Source organism: Lissotriton helveticus, chromosome 2_1, assembly GCF_964261635.1.
Source record: "Lissotriton helveticus chromosome 2_1, aLisHel1.1, whole genome shotgun sequence".
In the NCBI taxonomy this organism is placed as follows: domain Eukaryota; kingdom Metazoa; phylum Chordata; class Amphibia; order Caudata; family Salamandridae; genus Lissotriton; species Lissotriton helveticus.
In genome coordinates, this window is record NC_136059.1 from 1,758,430,566 (window position 1) to 1,758,445,820 (window position 15,255).

The window sequence follows — 15,255 nt, forward strand, 5'->3', positions numbered from 1 at the left end:
ATACCTGAAGAGGATAGGAAAGACTTTCAGGAGGTAATTTTTGATACTCAAGCTGCAGCAAGACAGGTTATCCAAAGTGGATTGGACACGACTGATTCTGTGGCAAGGATCATGGGTTCCTCAGTTGCGACAAGGAGAGCCGCATGGCTTAAATCTAGTGAGTTTTCCACTGATGTCCAAGCTGCATTGATGGATCTTCCTTTTGACGGGTCTGGATTGTTTGGGAAGAAGGCAGACACTGCATTGGAACGCTTTAAAGATAGCAGAGCAACAGCAAAGTCGTTGGGCCTTCAGACCAGGGGCACTTTTGTAAGACGCTCAAGAGGATTTGGCAGATCTTCTTTTCGAAACTATAAATCAACCCAACAGCAGCCACAGCAGCTGCAGAACACTTTATACAGAGCTTATAGAGGCAAACAAAGGGCCCGAGCTCGGGGCCGTAATGTTTCCTCCTCTTCCCCATCCCAGCCCCCAGCCACAGCAGCAAAGCAGCCCTAGATCCACCATTCTGGATCATGTGGGCCCAGTGGGGGGCCGGCTTACCCATTTTCTACAAGATTGGGAATTGATTACATCGGATCTTTGGGTTCTCAATCTTGTGGAGAATGGGTATGCGCTTCCTTTCCGGGAGTTCCCTCCCAATTACCCTCCTTGCCAAGGTTATTGTTCGGAGGACCACCTACTTCTCCTGCAAGAAGAAGTCCTGGCTTTGTTTCGAAAAGGTGCGATAGAGGTGGTTCAGGAGCAGGAGAGGGGTCAGGGATGCTACTCCCGGTACTTCCTGATCCCCAAAAAGGATGGCAGGCTTCGGCCAATTCTGGATCTCAGGATCTTGAACCTTTACCTGAAACAGGAAAAGTTCAAGATGCTCACTCTTGCACAGGTTCTTCAAGCGCTGCTGGAAGAAGATTGGATGGTGTCGATCGACTTGCAAGATGCGTATTTTCATATTCCCATCTTGAAGTCGCACAGAAAGTATCTCCGTTTTACGGTTGGGTCGCAACATTACCAGTTTGCGGTCCTTCCGTTTGGTCTTACTACTGCGCCTCGAGTCTTCACCAAGGTGATGGCGGTGGTGGCAGCACATCTCAGGAGGTCGGGGATACATGTGTTCCCGTATCTGGACGACTGGTTGATCAAAGCGGAGTCGCCGGAGAAGGTGCTCCATCATCTGCAAGAGACAACTCAGTTGTTGCACAGGTTGGGTTTTTCGATAAATGTACCCAAATCTCACCTGGTGCCCTCCCAGCGCAACCTGTTCATAGGTGCTGTACTGGACACAACTGTATGTCGTGCATTCCCTCCACCTCAAAGGATTCACGACATACAGGAAATGATTCCTTTGTTCTACAATGGAGCGGTCGTTCCAGTCCTGAACGTTCTTCGCCTGCTCGGTCTGATGGCTTCTTGCATTCTATTGGTCAACCATGCACGCTGGCATATGAGGGCACTCCAGTGGTGCCTCCGCAGGCAGTGGTATCAGCACAACGGAGATCTCAGGGAGTCTGTGAGGATCTCCAGAGAAACTGCAGCGGATCTGACTTGGTGGAGCGTGGAAGGCAACCTGTCTCAAGGGAAGCCTTTTCAACTTCCTCCATCGGTGGCCACGGTAATTGCGGATGCATCCACTCTCGGGTGGGGTGCTCATCTGGGGGACCTGGAGGTCAAGGGTCTTTGGTCTCCAGAGGAAAGGTTGCTTCACATCAACCTTCTGGAATTACGGGCAATACGTCTGGCGCTCAAGGCCTTCCTCCCTTCCCTTCGCGGTCGGTCGATTCAAGTCCTGACGGACAACACGACCGCGATGTGGTATGTCAACAAGCAGGGAGGAGTGGGGTCGCAGTGTCTCTGCAAAGAGGCTCTGCGTCTCTGGTCCTGGGTTCAGGACCAACAGATTTGTCTGATGGCAAATCATCTGGCCGGAGTTCTAAACGTGCGAGCGGACAGTCTCAGTCGGCAGTTCTCGGCCGACCACGAGTGGAGGCTTCACCCAGAGGTGGTTCATCATGTCTTTCGGGCGTGGGGTACTCCTCAGGTGGACCTGTTCGCTACTCGCGAGAACGCTCACTGCCTGTCATTCTGCAGTCTCCAGTATCCGATGCAAGGAGCCTTGGGGGACGCGTTTCAGTTGAGTTGGAGCTTGCAACTCCTTTATGCGTTTCCTCCCATACCTTTGATCCCTCGGGTTCTGAGGAAAATTCGCCAAGACCGGGCCCAAGTTTTATTGATTGCCCCGGATTGCCCAAGAAGGGTGTGGTACTCAGACCTTCTCCACCTCTCCTCTTACCCGCCGCTCCGTCTCCCTCACAGGGCAGACCTCCTCTCTCAGATGGAGGGGCAGGTTCTACACCCCCACCTCCAGACCTTACACCTTCATGCCTGGAGATTGAACGGGGCAACCTGAGTTATTTTTCTCTCCCGCCTGATGTGGTGGATGTCATCTTGTCAGCCAGGCGTGACTCCACTAAGTCCATCTATTCTTATAGGTGGTCAAAATTTGTCACTTGGTGTGGGGAGAAATCTATAGACCCTTTGAGAGCCCATTTGTCTGATGTTCTCCAGTTTGCCCTTTCTCTGGCGCAACAGGGCCTTGCCGTTGCTACAGTGAAGGGCTATCTTTCAGCGCTGTCGGCATTTCTCTGTTTGCCTGATCAGCCTTCTCTTTTCAAATCTCCTGTGGTTTTAAGATTTTTGAAGGGCCTCACAAATAAGTTCCCTCCTACTCCTTTTATTGTTCCTCATTGGGATTTGAATCTTGTGTTGACCTATTTGATGGGTTCTCCCTTCGAACCCTTGCACAAGTGTCCCTTGAGGCTTCTTTCTTTTAAAACGGTCTTCTTGGTTGCAATCACCTCGGCAAGGAGGGTGAGTGAGCTTCAAGCTCTTAGTTCCAAGCCCCCATTCTTGTCTATTCATGCTGAAAGAATGGTTCTTAGGACCAGGGCTGCTTTTCTGCCTAAGGTGGTGACTCCCTTCCATCTAGGACAGTCCATTACCCTTCCTACCTTCTATCCTCCCCCACACCCTTCCAAGGAGGAGGAGAGGCTTCATCGCTTGGACCCAAAGAGAGCTGTTAGTTTCTATCTTGATAGGACTAAAGACTATCGTATTGACGATCAGCTCTTCGTGGGTTTTGCTGGCTGCAAGAAGGGCAGAGCGGTGCACAAGCGCACACTTTCCAGATGGATAATCTTGTGCATCAAGATTTGCTACTCTCTGGCGGGTAAGGACCCTCCTGAGGGTATTAGAGCACATTCAACTAGAGCAAAGTCTGCAACATCTGCTTTGTCTAGAGGTGTTCCAGTTGAGGACATTTGCAGAGCGGCGACTTGGGCCTCCCTCCACACTTTTGCGAAGCATTACTGCTTGGATACCGAGGTGAGGAGGGACGGTCATTTCGCGCGTTCTGTCCTCCAAGATTTCCTGGTCTAGAAGAGTGGACACCCTCCTCCGGGAGTGGGGACTGCTGTGGGACTCTATTCACAAGGTGAGGAATCCACACGGCAGATGTATCTATCAGAAGAACAAGTTACTTACCTTCGGTAACGCTTTTTCTGGTAGATACAATATCTGCCTGTGGATTCCTCACTGACCCACCCGCCTCCCCGTTGTCGACTCTTCTATACCAGTGTTTCTGTTATATATTTATTTTGTTGTAAAATGTTTTATTGCATTTGCTTCACACTGTGTGTGTTACCTTGATATTGGTATTGTGTATACTGTGTATATGTCTACTGTCATTTGTCTGTCCGTGTGCCTCGATGGCACGGAAAAAAGGGCGGAACTGATTTCATCACGCCGGCGTGGGCCTATTGTAGGCGTCGGTGACGTCAGCGGAGTCGCGAGCGATGCCGTGCCTCTGTGACGTCCGAGTCCACGTTGGCGCGAAGCTACAAAAAGAATTTCCGAATGTTGCTGACGCAGGGGGATATTCACAAGGTGAGGAATCCACAGGCAGATATTGTATCTACCAGAAAAAGCGTTACCGAAGGTAAGTAACTTGTTCTTTAGTCTTCAGCAGGGCTCAATATAGCCATGTAATTAAATGCCTATCCTTGTCCATTGTGTATGTGGTTTGAATGTATTCTAGGATGAGCGGTTGGGAGTCTGTAATAGTCCGATTTGTCCAAAGTATATTGGTAAAGCCCTGGAGAGTTAGAAAATGGCCTCTATTATGTCAAAATGATTTTTATAGAAGAAGGAATGTACTTGGATTTTTGCCTTCAGACATCAGAGCCTTGCTCTGGTTTGTACGTCATTTTAAAGAGGCCCTCAAATTGCATGTATGATTGATGTATGTGCTGATGTGAAACATCAAAAACCTAGAGTCCAGCGAGTGGAACTCAGGGGATGGATGCACATTCTACTGAGCCACACAGGAGGACATTTCCATCCGAATAGTACTTCTCCAAAAGGAGCAGGTCACCCAATCCTGCCAAGCCAGACAACCCCAGATCAGTTTAGGCCTATTTGGGCCACAATATTCAGTTATAGCGGGAGTTTAATAGCACCAGAAAGCCATAAACTAAAGAGAGGCAATGCTCCATATTTCTCATGGAAAAAATTAAAATCAAAGTCAAATTCACCTTCCAGGTCTCTGGGAGGAGAGTGCTGTAGGAGCTGTTCTCCCTTGTGCAACACTCTTCCTTGTCCATGTCCTCACACAGAAAGCACAAAAGGTCGTAGCAGACTTCTTCTTTCTCTTCTTCAGAACCAGTCCTCTCAATTCAGAAAATACTTCAGAGGGTTCCTGTTCTATGGCTCTGCGCAATAAATTGAAATATTTCAAAAGGCAATAATAGCTATCTTTTGCCCTCCACTCTCCTTCTGGTGCACACTTGGAAGCCTCCCTCCAAGGTGTTTTGTTTACCTTTGGCCAACACACTTGCAAAGTTGGTGACTCAGGTTATTCCACAGTAGTGGTCCCTAGGTAACGGGCTATGGTGCTGTGTGTGAAATCAGTTACAGCTTCAGCTGCAGTTTCTATTCCTTCACCCCCTTATTGCTTATAACTCGATGCTGGTGGCATCATTTCTCGTGTCGGTTTCACCTCCAACAAAATCTTTCTCTGAGCAAACAAAAAACATTGTTGTGACTGCTGATGAAAAGCTTAATCCTACTTGAAAGAAAATGAATACCCTCAGATTCAGGTTTCTATATAGGAATTCTTTCAAAAGAAAGAGTACTTTTTTGGTTTCAGTTGGGATGCTATCACGATTACAAGGCAAATGTAATGGGATAATAATGATGATGATAATGATGACATTGAGGGAAAGAACATGCTTTCTAAAGAGGGTATGTATTCTTTATACTTGGCTTGCAAAAACATAAGCAATTTTAATGAAGTCTCCAAAGACAGCATTTCATGCTTCCAATGCTCCCCCCTCAGAGGCCAGAATTGAAAAGGCCTCAGAGAGACTAAGAGCCATATGTATCATACTACCGTTTTGCGAATTCCAAATAGCGAATTTTAAGGAATCGCTATTTGGAATTCGCAAAACGGTATGTATGTACAAAATCGCTATTAAATAGCGATTCTTTACCATTCCTAATTTGCGATTAGCAAATTGCTAATCGCAAATTACCCATTCATTTCTATGGGCCAGGAGGCCCATAGGAATGAAGGTGCAATTTGCGATTAGCAATTAGCTAATCGCAAATTAGGAATTTCTTCAAGGGTGCAGGGGTGTCTCAAGAACACCCTGCTGCACCCCTGAAAAAGACATTTGGGGGCATATGGCGCACTATGGGCATGTATGGGCGTCATATGGCACCTTTTGTTTTTTGGAAAAAAGCTTTTTGACAAGACATCGCAAATTACCACCAACTAGAAGTTGGTGGTAATTTGCGAATCCTTAATGGCATTTTTTGAATATTTTTTGTTTGATACATTGCATTTAAGGAATCGCAAAATTTGCGATTCCTTAAGTGCAATCGCAAAATAAGGAATTGCAAATTTTGCTATTCCTTATTTTGCATCAAACATGTTTGATACATGCCATTTGTCAAATTAGCATTCGCAAAGGCCGAAATTCGCAGAATTTCGGCCTTTGCGAATGCTAATTAGCTTGATACATATGGCCCCAAATATTCTATTGTATACTGAATGGCCAAAGACCTCCAACCGATTTTGAACAAAAAACACACAACAGATCCTAATCTGTCATTCAGTGATGCTCAGAGGGATATCTTGGTTGGGGCCTGGGATAAGACTCAGACGGCTCCTGCCGTGTCTTCTATGAAGCAGAGACCTTCAGCTACCAAACATCTCTATTTATTTGCACAACGAACTCCTGAAAGTCATATTTCTGCTTTGATCAGCTTAACTCTAAAAGCTTCAAATGCTACCTGTCTTCTGGCTACAGTACACATTATTGGAGGTAGATGCTTTGGCAAGCCCAAAATACCAGAGGCCTATAAATGGACATTACAATTTTTAATCCAAGGTGGTGTTGCAGGTTCCATGCAAGCAATAGAAACCAGCCTTAATATGATTGATGCTGCTGAAAAGTCCATAGTGTTTAGTGTTGGTCTGAGAAGGCATTCTTTGATATGTACCACTGTTATTCTTGGTGATCTGAAAGATCAATTGTTTGACATGCCTGTTGATTAGTAAAATGTTTTGGAGATAAGGCTAATTCGTCTCTAAAGCAATTAAAGCAAAGTTGAAGAACTCCTGTGCCCTATATTTCACTTCAAAAAGCAAAATGTTTCAACTGCAGTGCAGACATTTCAGGGTTATAGTTCTCAGCTTGCACATCAGAGCCCAACCTCGTTTGCTGTCTCAGGATCAGCAGCCCTTTTGCCACTTTTTGAACAGGGGAGGTGGATTAAGCAGCCATAAAAGCAGCATCTCTGACTCCTTAGTGAATCTGGCCCACAACTATCAAGTCTAATATTGGGTGGCATCTTACTTTCAAAGGTTGTTTGAGATAACTTCTGAACAGTGGTACCTCCATATTTTGAATCAGGATTGTTCGCAGCCCTTTCAAGAGAAACCTTCACCAGTACTCCTGTCCTTCCATCTTGAGGGAAGAGATTTCCTCCCATTTAAGGAAAGGGGCAATTGGAGAAAGGTCAGAGATGTTACTCCTATTACTACCTTATCCCCAACAAGGATGGAGGTTTTCAACACATTCTGGACCTTTGTCGTTTGAACACATACGTCAGGACGAACAGGTTCAAAATATCCCTGTGGCTGCAGGCTCTCCAAACTCTTCATATACATATTTTGCTAGTATTTTTAAACCTTCAAAATGCTTATTTCCATTTTCCTGTCGCAGCACTTCACAGAAATATCTGAGATTTTGTGTGGGAGATATACACTTTAAGGACAAGGTCCTCTCCTCTGTTTGTCATTGGCACCAAGGGCTTTTACGAAACTGATGGTATTGGTAATTGGTATTGGTAATTGCCCACCTCTGTCGTTGGGGCCAATTTCTGTACTCCTTTTTGGCTTTTCTGGCTTGGCCAGTGTCTTTGTCTGCTCTGCTGACATCAATTGAGGAATCCACATGACTCCCTCTTGGATGTCATTGGCAAAATGTTTTTTTCAGGGCAGAGTATGATGCCTGGGCAGAATTCTTGTTAGAAATCTATCAGAGCTGTTAGCAACAACTTCTGACTCTAAGTAATGTGTTCTTTTACTGCAGACCGAGTAACTGCAGCTTTTTTTGACTCACCTCTACAAATGGCCTTGACCATTGAAACCTGGGAATAGAAATCACTTTTTTTAATTAGTATTAGTGTTTTTGTGGGATTGTTGCTCTGCAAATGATTCTAGTGATTTCTTCTGTGCAATTACAATTGATGTGGAGGGACGTACCTTGTTTGGTTCTCTGCTCACTCTTGAGTGGGCTGGTGAACCACTACGGGATGTCATAGTTGACCCTTAGTCTGGTTACTGTATCTTTAACTATTTTAGTTTCGGGATAGTCCTGTTGAATAATTGAGGGTATCCCTGCAATAATTTTGTTTAGGACAAAGCATCTGGAAATTGGGAAACAGGATGCTAGTGGCAAGGGGGACTGGAGAGGATTCAGGGATTTTTGGGAGCATGTATCAAGCATCTGTTGTTGGCTATATTATTTGCTATGTCTTTGGTCGGGCTGTCGTTCTTAAATGAGTGGCGGAGTTACCTGCATTATGTTGTGATATATCATGACTAAATCTTTACGTGTCCTTACCTGAAATATGTGAGAAACTGGGGTACATTGATAGGCTTATAACTGATAAATCGATGCTAGTAGAGAACCACTTATTAGATGCTGACAATAACATTTTTGCCTTGGGCTGGGGTTGTGTCAGGCACATGTGGGGTCCCCCAGGGCTCTGCTCTGAGCCCTCTCTTCTTAAACGCCTACCTCTCCGCCCTTGCGGCTTAGGTTGAATCTTGCGGGGTGAGAGTGATCTCCTACGCCGATGACACCGAATTGGTGTTCGCCTTCGAAGATGACTCTGAAGCGGCAGGCGCCGATTTCAGACACTGCCTGTCCAACATCTCTTCATGGATGTCACTGAATACTCTCAAGCTCAACTCGGACAAAACCAAGGTTCTTTTCTTTAATAAAAAAAAAAACCTTCCTCGACGCTCTGGTGGCCAACTGAGTTGAATCCTCCCTCTAAGTCTGTGGACTCAGCTAGGAACCTTGGTTTCCGGTTTGACAATGACCTGTCCTGCAAATCCCAAATTAGTACGGTATCATCCTCCTTTTTTTGTAAGCTTCAAATGCTCCGTAAATTTTTCCACTTCCTCCCCCTGAAGTCACGCTAGACCATCATCCATGCCTTAGTTACCTCTCATCTTGACTATGCAAATAGTCTCTATCTCGGGGCACCGGCCTATCTGATCAGGTGCCTACAGATCATTCAAAACACGGCAGCCAGATTGATATGTAAAATTCCATATCGTCATTCGATCACCTCCCATCTAAGGAAGCTCCATTGGCTTTCGGTGATCAAACTATTCAGTGCACAGCCCTCATCCTGGCCTTCCAAGGACGTGGTCCTGTCTGCCTAGTGATTCCCCACTTTCGCTGGTCTAGAATGGGTGACAGAGCCTTTGCAGTGATCACCGCCAAAGCGTGGAACGGCCTTCCAATCTCTCTTCGCACTGCTGAGTCTGAAGCTATCTTCCGACGTGCTCTAAAGACCTGGCTGTTTACATCCCTGTAGTCCCCTCCTGGTACCTACCTCTGCCATCTGACATGGCGCCGGGACACCCACGTTAGTTGTAGCTGTGCGCTTTATAAACTCCTAAAATAAATAAATAATCACCAGGATTCTGCACATAGTTGTTCGAGACATGGTGTCAGGGTCCCGATATATGCCACGTAAAATTCAGTTGGCAGGCCGTCTGGGCCTGGCGTTTTACCTGCCGCCATCCCCTTAAGAGCAGTGTAGATTTCTTGGGCAGTGACAGGAGCTCCTACCGCCTTACAATGCTCTCTAGCCAACTGTTTCAAGGGGATTCGTGTCAAAAACGTTTCTAATGTTTATTCTGAGAGGTGAGAGGGCGCTGCGTATAAGTTCTTGTAATAGTTGCAATACTCCTGGTTATTCAATGTGGGTGAGTGTATGGCTGGTTGTCATGTACCTGTATCCTAATGATCGGGGTCCCTCTAGACTCTGGTTTGATGAGCCACACTAAAAGCCTTCCTGTTTTGCCTTCCTCTTTACGAGTTTTCAATATATATATTTTTTTGAAGTTATGGGATCTTAGTTTCTCTAAAATATAATTTTATTGTCTTCTCGTGTCGTATGCTTCTGCTAGGGATGCTTGTTGCATACCAGCTGTTATCTAATACGCATTTTTCTTCTCCATAGCCTGTAACTCTTTATGTAGCTCTGCTTGGTTTCCTACTGTCTGGCCAATACATTGCCCTCTCATTGCCATCTAAAAGGCTTCCCACTCTAATAGTCTCGTAGACGCCAATCCCTGATTATTAATCGAGTAATCTGAGACGTCGCCTACTATTGAGTTGCCGTAGCATGCTTCTTCCAGTGAAGCTGGGTTAAGCCGCCACATCGGGGCAGGTGGACGCTCCCCTATGGGAGTAGGTCACAGCAGTACAGGGCTTTGGTCCAAAATGGTTCTCCATAAATACTCGGAATGTGTTTTTTTCTGGATCAGTTTATGGGAGGATACAAAGTGATCTATTTTAGTATGTAGTTGTGTACATGGGAAAAATATAAGAGAAAGTGCGGTCTGTACTGTGCTCACCAGACATCTAGTAATCCCCAGTGTCCAGCGCAGTCTTGCAGCCCCTCTGCCAGATTCCACACCACGGTCCCTTTTAGAGGAGGAAAGGATCGATCCGGAAAAATGTTTAAGATGCATATGTATGGAGAGTGAGTGTAGGAAAGGTATCTGGTCTTGATTGGGGGCATAAATGCTAACTAGAGTAATCTCTTCACCATATAGTCTGACTTCTATTAAAACATACCTTCCATCTTTATCTATGACAGAGTGGGTTAATTAAAATGGCGTCCCGGCTCTTATCCATATTAGAGTCCCTGTGGTATACACTGAGTAGGATGTGGCGTAGAGTTGGCCTCACCATCTCAGTCTCAGCCTGTCTATCTCAGACCCAGCCTAGGGCCTTTCTTGGAGCATGGCGACCTGGACCCCTCTACCTCTGAGATATCTGTGGACATTGTAGCTTTTGGAAGGGGATCCCATGCCATTGACATTCCAGGACATAAAGGTCACCGCTAGTATCGGATTGGTCATGTGGGCCATTCCCGTAGTCCACCTCCCCCCCAACCCCCTAACTCCCTCCCGATACCCTGGATTAGGCTTGTGCTCCCCACATGGATTAAGGTGTGAGATAAGGAAAAGGAAAAGAAAATAAAGGAAGGAATAACTAAACCCCAACAACAGGTCCCGAATCCCAGGACAGTACGGCAACGACCTACCATCCAAACTGTGTATTACAACCACACAATTAGAGAATATCTACTCTGGCTAGCCTACAAGGACTTCACCAGAAGGGGTGTGCCAGGAGAGGTGCATTAACATATCCAACACTCCACACCAGCCCAGCTTTTGGTTAATAGGTTACAATTGTCCTGGCTCACAAATAGTTCCACATTTAGTAGCGCACAAACACAAGCCCCTTTTAGCAAACATCTCTGTTATCTCAAATAATTCCAAGGAAGTCTAACCTACCTCAGTTTCTTCCCCCTCATACTGTCTTCAGCTTCGGAACCCCAATTAATAAGCATTAAAAAGGATATTAAATTATGCCATCTGTAGTCTGGGGTGTCACCACTGGGAGTCCAGTTTCCTCCCTCTCTGAGGAAACAGAGTCTGATCTCATTGATTTCTGCTTGGACGTGGAGTCCCGGTCATTAGAGTTCTGTTGGGTCAATCCTATTTCAGCTACCACCTTCAGCGCTGCTGCCCTTTCCATTTCTGTCTGCGACGGTGACGGCCCACTCCTGGTTCCGTTCTGCATTTTCCTTGTTTCCCTCTTTTTTGGGGCATTGCTGTTGGGTGTGGCGTCTGTGGGGTCACCCCAGCTCTGTAGTCCTCGGGCAATGTCAAAGACGAATCTGAGGTTTCACAGAAGTGTGTGGAGCATATCCAGACGAAGGCTGTCCACCACTAGTTCCAGTTGAAAGGCCCAAACATGTTGATGATAATGTTATTAAGGGGGTATTGTCCAGGCATACCCCAACCTGCCAAGAGAGGCCCAGAATAAAACTGTGGGGGTGGGGGGATACCCTTGGATGTGGTTTTAAGGTTTATGTGTTTAGAGGATCCCATTTTTAGAGGAACCATTTTTCCCCAAAAATAGACAATGTTTTTTGGTCCACTCTTAGCGTTTGTCTGCTCCAGAGTGTTGCAGCATGCCCTATGATGAAGCATGCCACTATCTATTGGGTGAGGGTAGTTTTAAAAACCACTAAGGGTTTACCAGAGAGGCCGAGGTTTATTTGATTTTCCTCTTCCTTTTATGTGTGTGTTTGGATATGTGTTAAGGGAGGATAAAGGAAGGATAGTACTTCTCGCTCGTTTGTTAGTGTGTGTTGGATGCAAGTACCTTATTAGCAGTGGTGGATCGTAGATTACATGTAGGTACATACCATTTAGAAATCTTGTGTAGTGCCTTTATAAGCCCAGCACTGGGCCTTGAACTTAATCCGCTCTATATACAGGTCTAAGATGCTCTGTAAGATAGAGCTAAATTTAGGAAGCTTCAGCAACATTCGAGCTGGAACATTTTGAAGTGTTTGTAATTTTATTAGTAGGAGCTGCTGGGGGCCTACACATAGAGTATTTCAATAATCTAGCCTCGAAATTACCAAGGCAAAAATTACTGTGTTTCCTAGCGCTAAGGGAAGAAAAGGGAGAATTTTCTTCAAGACTTTTAGTATAAAGAAACAAGAGGAAGTCACCTCATTTACATGGTCAGGCAAAGACCAGCTTAGAATTGAGTTCCTTGTTTTTCAGAGTGACGATGGAAGTGAACCTAAATTAGTCACCATGAGGTATTGCAGAAGGAGGTATTGCTACCAAAAAGAGGCCACTCAGTCTTCTCAGAATTAAGTTTTAGGCAGTTTTTCTGCATCCACTCACCAATATTCCTCATGCAAGTGTTAAATTGTTTAGCAACTTTTTTCTGGGTTTGAGGAAACTGACACCACTATCTGGGTGTCGTCAGCAAAGAAAGTAGTGAAAAGCCATTTGATCTAATGAGTTGTGCTTGGGATTGGACAAAAAAGAGCCAAGCAGTTCTAGTGCTTGGTCCCTGGTGTCAATGTGTTCAAGCGGTTGATCTGCAGAGAGTGATCAACAATATTGAATGCAGCCAAGAGATGAAACAAGATCAGGGCCACCTTCCCACCATTATCAACAATGGCTCTGATTTCTTCCGTTGCATCTATAAGAGCAAACTCTGTAGAGTGATTGGGTCGGAACCCATGTTGTGAAGGGTCCAAGATGTTAGTTGATTCCAGAAAGGTCATGATTTCTAGGTTAAAACTTTTGCCTAGAATCCTAGCTGGACGTGGACGTCAGGAGATTGGCCTATAGTATTTTACTTCATGGGGTCCGCAAAATATTTAAAGAAAGGCAGTATAGAAGAAGCTTGTTTCCAAGCTAATGAAAAGCAACCAAAGAATAATATGTTATTTAGGAGTGCTGTAAGGTGAGACAATATTATATTTGCTACCGGATGAAGAACCTGCGGAGGGCAGGGACCTGATGTGGCAACTTACTTAGCACTTTCAATTAGTTTGGTCACTTTAGCCTCTGTAAGAGGGGTAAAGGTAGTAAGCAATAGCTGCCCTTGCTCAGTAATAGAGCTACTAATTTCCTCTCAGTGTTTCCAGACAAAGCAGTAAACTCCAGAAATATATTGTTGGCTTTAGACTGAAAGAAGTATGCGATTTTGTTACATAGTGATTGGTCAGGTGCCACAAGTTTTTTTTTTGCTGATCTTAGACAGAGTTTTAACTGTGTTGAAAAGTTCTTTTGATGAATTGTTTGCAGTATTACATTTTTCCATAAAAGGTTTGTCTTCATAGCGTTTATTTGTCTTTTATAGTCTTTTATCAGTGTTTTATGTTTTATTTTTTCTTCAGGACTGTAGTTTAACCTACACAGTTGTTCCTGAAGTCTGCATTTCTGTTTATACATTCTAAGTTCCTGGGAGTACCATGGAGCAGATGGCAGGGATCTGTGATTTGTCCTTGTACTTGAAGGGACAAGTTGTGTGACAGCCGCTTCCACTCCTGCCAACAAAATTACCTGCTTCTAGGTCGACATTACTTGCTGGTCTAGGAGAGGATTCTGTCAGTGGGTTTTCCAATTTCACATTGTCATTTTTTATCCCACTGCCGGTATTTTAGAGTTGTAGGTGCTTTAGATGTCGAAGGGGTTTTCACTGGGATTTTTAGCTTGAAATTTGTAGCCCTATGATCAGTCCAGGGCAAGGGTACAACCTTCTCGACCTGTAAGTTTGGCTTATTGGTAAAAATCCCATCAAGCGTATGATTTGCCTGATGGGCAGGTCATTCTACCAATTGTATCAGGTCAAAGTTTCGCATAGTGTCAATTATGTATTTCGTGTCATTATCTTCTAAAAGCTCTAAATGAAAGTTAAAGTCCCCCAAATCGTGAAATTTGGGAGGACTAAATATGATTCAGTGAGGCTCAGTAGAGCTTTAGTGAAATATTCCCTAGCGCTTGGCAGGCGGTAGACCAGAGCGTCGTTAAAGATATAAGTATTGCTGACCTTAAAATTGAACATAAGAGCTTCACGGATTCGAAGAGAGGACGACTTAAAAGTGGCCTTAAGGTAATTACGGTAGACCATTGCAATTGATATCCTATTTATCATCCTACCAGATTTATGTGTCATCCCAGGTTTATGTGCAGAGCAATCTGTATTTCTGGCTGGTTCTATTGTGACAACACAGTCACTACGTATAAAATTGTAACTGTAGAAGGGTCAAGAATGGCTCACTAACCTCAGAAGATTGTAGAAATGAGGGACACGTCTACCTAGCCTTTGGCCTCACAAGATTGTAGGAATGGGGGACGTGTTCCCACAAGTGTCCTCGCAAGATTTTATATTTGTATACGTAGTTTTTGGTCCTTTAAATATCAAACTCAAGCGCTTCAAAACTATGAATATTGGAGTTGCTATGCGAAGTGTGCAAAGTTCATTTTCCAATTATAATTATTAATGTTCATCATTTTACTTTATGTTTACAGGAAATTGCTCACTCCCATGTGAAACAGGAAGCTGTAGCACTGTACGAGAAGCTCCATGACCTTATGTGCCGTCGGGATCAAATGATTGCTGAGGACAAAAGCATGGGTTCTCCACAAGAAGAGAGAGAGAAATTACTGAAACAGGTATGGATGAAAACATACAAGCTTAGATTGCTGTTGTGTGTAGTTTATAAATGTTAAGCTCTTCACTGTAACAGCAAAGGTTTTTGTATTTCTATGTGTTAATAGGTTAAAGAAGACAATCAGGAAATGGCAAGCATGGAAAGACAGTAAGATTCAATGAAACAAAAAATGTGTTACATTACCATCTTTATATGTATTGTTTTTTATTAGAAATCCATTACCAGATTGGAGTTGTAACTATGGCTTGCACACCTAGATTGTTCATTATGGGAATGAAAGTACAGAATGGTAGTGTTATTGAATGTTTGGCCCAGTTTACCAGTAACCCCTATTTTTTTGTTCGTGATTGGTTAAAGCCTGATGCAGTAGAGACATTTTTATATTGA

At 44.5% G+C, this 15,255-nt stretch overlaps 1 protein-coding gene across 1 annotated transcript in view; it reads left to right on the plus strand.

Annotated features, from left to right (window-relative positions):
• Positions 1-15,255, plus strand: part of IFT74 (intraflagellar transport 74) — a 452,022-nt gene that overhangs the window by 272,216 nt on the left and 164,551 nt on the right. Inside the window, exons 11-12 of the mRNA XM_078676711.1 lie at positions 14,726-14,869; positions 14,975-15,015. Coding sequence (XP_078532837.1) covers positions 14,726-14,869; positions 14,975-15,015 — 185 coding nt within the window. The remainder of the gene's footprint in view (positions 1-14,725; positions 14,870-14,974; positions 15,016-15,255) is intronic.